The 6,489-nt window shown below is 42.6% G+C and overlaps 1 protein-coding gene across 1 annotated transcript; it reads left to right on the plus strand.

Annotated features, from left to right (window-relative positions):
* On the plus strand, window positions 369-944 carry LOC107615724. The gene is made up of 2 exons (XM_016317763.1): window positions 369-598; window positions 722-944. The coding sequence occupies exons 1-2, from the start codon at window positions 369-371 to the stop codon at window positions 942-944; spliced, it is 453 nt and encodes a 150-aa protein (XP_016173249.1).

Below are 6,489 nucleotides of genomic sequence, written 5' to 3' on the forward strand. Positions count from 1 at the left end.
TACAGGCTCAGCAGGTTCCTGATGAACAGTGGGTTAAATTTGGAACCTATAAGCTGCATGGTGAAGCTCAGTATTGGTGGCAGGGCATGAGGCATATTCTGCAGCCTGATGGGGTTGTGATTTCTTGGGAGTTGTTCCGAGAAGAGTTCTATAAGAAATACTTTCCCAACTCAGTTAGAAATGCCAAAGAACTAGAATTGCTTCAGCTGAAACAGGGCCAGATGACCATTATTGAGTACACAAGCAAATTTGAGGAACTGTGCTGCTTTCAACGCATCTGTCAGGGAGCTCCTGAGGACTTTGTTGAGCGGAAATGCATAAAATATGAAGGGGGCCTTCAGAGTGACATTTAGAGCTTTATAGCGCCTATGGAGATCTGGGTGTTCTCAGAGCTTGTGAATAAGAGCAGGGTGGCTGAGAAGTGTGTTAGAAAGGCTGCAGCAGAAAAAGGGAGTATAAGGATGCCATTCCAGAGGACTACAGGGAGGAATTTTGGACCTAGGGGCAAACAGTTCAAGCGTGGTGGCTTTGTCCCTCAGAACAATCAGGGGCAGGGCAACTTTAGGAGGCCAAATGCCAATGCCAATCAGGGAAGAAGGCAAGAGAAGCGTCCATAGCAGGACTTGAGTTGTCACAGATGCGGGAAGTACCATTCAGGGCCATGTAGGTTTGGGACTGGAGTCTGTTATTCCTGTGGACGGCTTGGACACTTGGCTAATAGCTGCCCAGAGAAGAAGAGGTATGAAATAGGTAGAGTGCAGCAACCAGGGAGAGTATACACTACTTTTGCAGTAGGCACTGAGGGGTCAGAGACATTGATCAGAGGTAACTGTGAGATGGCTGGTAAAATTTTGAATGCCTTGTTTGATTCTGGAGCTACACATTCTTTTATTGCATTTGAGAAGGCTGATGAGTTAGGGTTGAAAATAGTAGTCATGATATGATTTCAAGGTGTATAATGCCACACACGAGGCTATGGTGACTAGGTTAGGGTGCCCCCAAGTTTCATTTTGAAAACAACAACGTGAGTTTTGTGCATGACTTAATTTGTCTGCCTATGACTGGTCTTGATCTCATTCTGGGGTTGGACTGGTTATCCAAGAACCAGGTTCTGCTCGATTGCTCAACAAAAACAGTGTCTTTTATGCCAGAAGACACAGAAGAGTCGGTTGTGGCGAATAGCTGCTACCTGAATTCCTTGATAGTGAATTATTCTGGGGCCGAATGCCAGAGAATATTGTTGTTAACTGCGGGTGTTTCTGGTGATGATCAAAGCTTGGAGCAAATCCCGATAGTGTGTGAATTCCCAGAGGTGTTTCTCGATGACATTGATGAATTTCCACCTAACCGAGAAGTTGAATTTGCTATTGAGTTAGTGCCTGGGGCTGGATCAATCTCGAGTGCTCCTTATAGAATGTCACCTCTAGAAATGGCCGTATTGAAGACTCAGCTAGAAGATCTGTTGGATAAGAACTTTATCCGACCGAGTGTTTCTTCGTGGGGCGCGCCGGTGTTACTGGTAAAGAAGAAAGATGGGAGTATGCGATTATGTGTTGATTACCGACAGCTAAATAAGATTACTGTGAAGAATAAATACCCGTTACCAAGGATTGATGACCTGATGGACCAGTTACAGGGAGCCGGTGTATTCTCTAAGATTGATCTACGATCCAGATACTATAAGATAAGAGTTAGGGAAGAGGATATTCCTAAAACTGCCTTCAGAACGCGCTATGGCCACTATGAATACACTGTGATGTCCTTCGGACTGACTAATGCCCCAGCGATATTCATGGATTACATGAACAGGATTTTTCATCCGTATCTGGATAAGTTTGTTGTTGTGTTTATCGATGACATTCTTATCTACTCTAAGATAGAGGATGAGCATGCGGAGCACTTGCGAACAGTACTGCAAATCCTAAAGGATAGAATGTTGTATGCCAAGCTATCCAAGTGTGAATTTTGGAAGTCTGAAGTGAAATTTCTTGGTTATGTGGTGAGTAAGCAAGGAATAGCAGTGGATCCTGCTAAGGTTGAGGCAGTGATGAATTGGGAGCGACCAACTTCAGTGACGGAGATAAGGAGTTTTTTAGGCTTGGCGGGTTATTATCGGAGGTTCATTAAAGGGTTTTCACAGCTCGCTTTGCCTTTGACCAAGATGACTAGGAAGGATGTTCCTTTTATGTCGACTCCTGAGTGCGAGGAGAGTTTCTTGTCATTAAAGCAGAGATTGACAATTGCGCCTGTGTTAGCGTTGCCAGAGCCGAGAGAATCATTCGAGGTATACTGTGATGCATCCTTAAAAGGTCTAGGATGAGTGTTAATGCAGCATCATAAAGTTGTAGCTAATGCCTCCCGTCAGTTAAGGCCGCATGAAAGAAACTATCCAACTCATGATTTGGAGCTTGCTGCCGTTGTTTTGCTTTGAAGATTTGGACACATTATCTTTATGGTGTGAAATTTCAAGTTTTCTCGGACCATAAGAGCTTAAAGTACCTATTTGAACAAAAAGAGTTGAATATGCGCTAGAGGAGGTGGATGGAACTCCTAAAGAATTATGACTTCGAGTTAAACTACCATCCGAGAAAGGCGAATGTGGTGGCAGACGCCTTGAGTAGGAAATCCCTATGTGCCACTTGGATGATGCTAAGAGAGGAAGAGTTACTAAGAGCATTCCAAGGGTTGAAACTGGGAATCAGAGAAGAGTTCGGGATTTTATGCCTAAGCCAGTTATAAATTTCAAGCGACTTCAAGGCGGAACTACTAAAGGCTCATCAGAATGACCAAGAATTGTATAAGCTTTTGCCAGCGATTGAGAAAGGCAAGAAATGGAGAGTGTCAGAAGATAAAAATGGGTTGTGGAGGTTCAAGGTTCGGATCATTGTGCCAGATGTCGGAGATTTGTGACAGAGCATGTTGGAGGAAGCTCATAAGAGCGGGTTCTCCATTCATCCGGGGAGCACCAAGATGTTCCAAGACCTAAAGACAATGTTCTGGTGGCCAAGAATGAAAAATAATGTGGGGTTGCATGTTTTCACGTGCCTAACTTGTCAGAAAGTTAAAATTGAACACCAAAGACCAGTGGGAACCTTCAACCTTTGGAGATTCCACAGTGAAAATGGGAAAGCATTGCTATAAATTTTGTGTTGGGTTTATCGAGAACCCGGATGGGTTGTGATGCTATTTGGGTAGTTGTGGATCAGTTGACCAAATCGGCCCACTTCTTTCCTATCCGGATAAGTTGCACTATGGAAGAGTTGGTGCGACTATACATTAAGGAGATTGTGAGGTTACATGGCGTACCTTCCACTATTGTATCCGATAGAGATCCTCACTTTACCTCGCGGTTCTGGGGAGCTTTTCAACGAGCTTTGGCACTCAATTGAGCCTAAGCACTGCCTATCATCCTCAGACGGATGGCAAATCAGAAAGAACAATCCAAACCTTGGAAGACATGCTACGAGCTTGTGTTTTGGACAAGCCAGCGAGCTGGGATCGATATATGCCTCTAGTAGAATTTGCTTATAACAACAACTATCATGCGAGTATTGGAATGGCTCCATATGAGGCTTTGTATGGAAGAAAATGTCAGTCTCTGTTGTGTTGGTATGAGGCAGGAGAAAAGATCCTGATAGGACCTGAAATGATAAGTGAAACCACTGAGCAAATAAAGAAAATCCGGAGTCGAATGCTTGAAGATCAAAGCCGTCAGAAGAGCTATGCTGACCAAAGGTGGAAGCCTTTAGAATTTGAGGAAGGAGAACACGTCTTCCTGAAGGTTACTCCGACCGCTGGTATAGGGAGATCCATCAAAACTAAGAAGCTAAATCCCTGTTACATTGGGCCGTTTGAAATCCTAAAGAGAATTGGACCAATGGCGTATAAGATCGCCTTACCACCACATCTCTCGAACCTGCATGACGTGTTTCACGTATCACAGCTTCGTATATATACTTTTGATCCTAGTCATGTCCTAGAGCCGGAATCAGTTCAAGTGAGAGAAGATCTGACGCTTCCAGTAACTCCGGTTAGGATTAATGATACCAGCATCAATCGCTTACGCGGGAAAGAGGTTTATTTGGTGAAAGTAGCTTAGATTCGAGCTGGTATTGAAGAGCATACCTGGGAGCTTGAGTCAGAGATGCAGAAGGACTACCCCCACCTCTTTTCAGGTAACTCACTTTGAATTTTGAGGACAAAATTTCTAATTAGGTGGGTAGGATGTAAACCTCGCTAAAATCGGTAAATAAAGAGTCAATAAATTAAATTTTAATCAGGAAAATTAAAAATGAAAATCTAACATCAAAATAGGATAGAGCTCATCAAAACGAGAATTTTGATACTAATTTCGAAAAAATTTGGCCTAAAATTAGACCGGATGGGCCGAACTGGTTGAACCGGGGCCTAAACCGGACCCGTGGGTCCAACAGGAACCATAACTTAAAAGAAGCAGCAGTTTCTTCTTCCCCATTTCATACACACAATGCCAAACAGAAAGGGGAGGAAAAGGAGCTTCCCTAACCCGCATCAAATCTTCTCACTTCTATAACTTTTCCGTTTGAGATCCGATTGCCGCATCGTTCGCGGCCACGTGTCCAGCGCGTTGAGCTTTACATTTCTATCGAATCAATTTCATCAGTAAGCTCCATTTTTCGTTCCAGAATCTCTACCCCCTTTCTTATGGTGAAATTGAACCCTTGTGATAAAATCTTGTCCAATTTGGAGTTTTAGGTTCGATTTAGCTTTTGAAGCTTATTGGGCTTGAGTTATTTTGCATGGGTATGGTAAGAACAACCTAAACCCTAGTCAATTTTTATTTTATTACGTAAAAGCTGAATTTGGAATATATATGTGTATTAGGTGAGAATTAAGTTTATATATATACTTTGGAATTCAAAAGTAAACATTTGGGGGCTTGGTGGTTGGTGCGCAGAAATCGTGACGATTCCATTCCTTGGTAACGGCACTAAAAACTCAATATACACGTTCATAATCTTAGTTCTTTGTCACAACTTCGCACAACTAACCAGCAAGTGCACTGGGTCGTCCAAGTAATAAACCTTACGTGAGTAAGGGTCGATCCCACGGAGATTGTCGGCTTGAAGCAAGCTATGGTCACCTTGTAAATCTCAGTCAGGCGGATTCAATTGATTATAGAGATTTAATAATTAAAAGATAAATAAAATGCAAAATAAAGATAGTGATACTTATGTAATTCATTGGTGATAATTTCAGATAAGCGTATAGAGATGCGTTCGTTCCTCCTGAACCTCTGCTTTCCTATTGTCTTCATCCAATCCTTCATACTCCTTTCTATGGCAAGCTGTATGTTAGGCATCACTGTTGTCAATGGCTACATCCTGTCCTCTCAGTGAAAATGGTCCAATGCGCTGTCACTGCATGGCTAATCATCTGTCGGTTCTCGATCATACTGGAATAGGATCCATTGATCCTTTTGCGTCTGTCACTACGCCCAGCACTCGCGAGTTTGAAGCTCGTCGCAGCCATCCCTTCCCATATGCTACTCGAAACACCACAGACAAGGTTTAGACTTTCCGGATCTCAAGAATGGCCGTCCATGGATTCTAACTTATACCACGAAGATTCTGATTAAGGAATCCCAGAGATACTCATTCAATCTAAGGTATAACGGAAGTGGTTGTCAGGCACGCGTTCATAGGTTGGGAATGACGATGACTGTCACGATCATCTCATTCATGTTGAGGTGCAAATGAATATCTTAGAACCGAAATAAGATTGAATTGAATAGAAAAACGATAGTACTTTGTATTAATTCATGAGGAACAGCAGAGCTCCACAACTTAATCTATGGTGTGTAGAAACTCTACCGTTGAAAATATATAAGTGGTAATGGAGTTCAGTGGTATCGGCCCCAGAGGGGAACCAGAGTCACCAAGACTAAAATGATCCGAAGATATAAATACAATAGTAAAAAGTTCTATTTATGCTAAACTAGTTACTAGGGTTTACAGAAATGAGTAATTGATGCAGAAATCCACTTTCGGGGCCCACTTGGTGTGTGCTTGGGCTGAGCATTGAGCTTTACACGTGTAGAGGCTTCTCTTGGAGTTGAACGCCAGTTTGTAACCTATTTTTGGCGTTTAACTCTACTTTGCAACCTGTTTCTGGCGTTTAACTCCAGAATGCAGCATGGAACTGGCGTTGAACGCCAGTTTGCATCATCTAAACTCGAGAAAAGTATGAACTATTATATATTTCTGGAAAGCCCTGGATGTCTACTTTCCAACGCAATTGAGAGCGCACCATTTGGAGTTCTGTAGCTCCAGAAAATCCACTTTGAGTGGAGGGAGGTCAGAATCCAGCAGCATCTGCAGTCCTTCTTCAACCTTTGATTCTGATTTTTGCTCAAGTCCCTCAATTTCAGCCAGAAAATACCTAAAATCACAGAAAAATACACAAACTCATAGTAAAGTCCAGAATGTGATTTTTATTTAAAAACTAATA

This window comes from Arachis ipaensis, chromosome B09 (assembly GCF_000816755.2).
Source record: "Arachis ipaensis cultivar K30076 chromosome B09, Araip1.1, whole genome shotgun sequence".
In the NCBI taxonomy this organism is placed as follows: Eukaryota; Viridiplantae; Streptophyta; class Magnoliopsida; order Fabales; family Fabaceae; genus Arachis; species Arachis ipaensis.

What these genes read in the sequence shown, in the direction of transcription:
- LOC107615724 (XM_016317763.1), top strand. Translation starts at nt 369, where the DNA reads ATGGAGATCTGGGTGTTCTCAGAGCTTGTGAATAAGAGCAGGGTGGCT. An exon ending in AATGCCAATCAGGGAAGAAG is followed by an intron (nt 599 to 721) that starts GCAAGAGAAGCG and finishes CTTGGCTAATAG; the next exon opens with CTGCCCAGAGAAGAAGAGGT.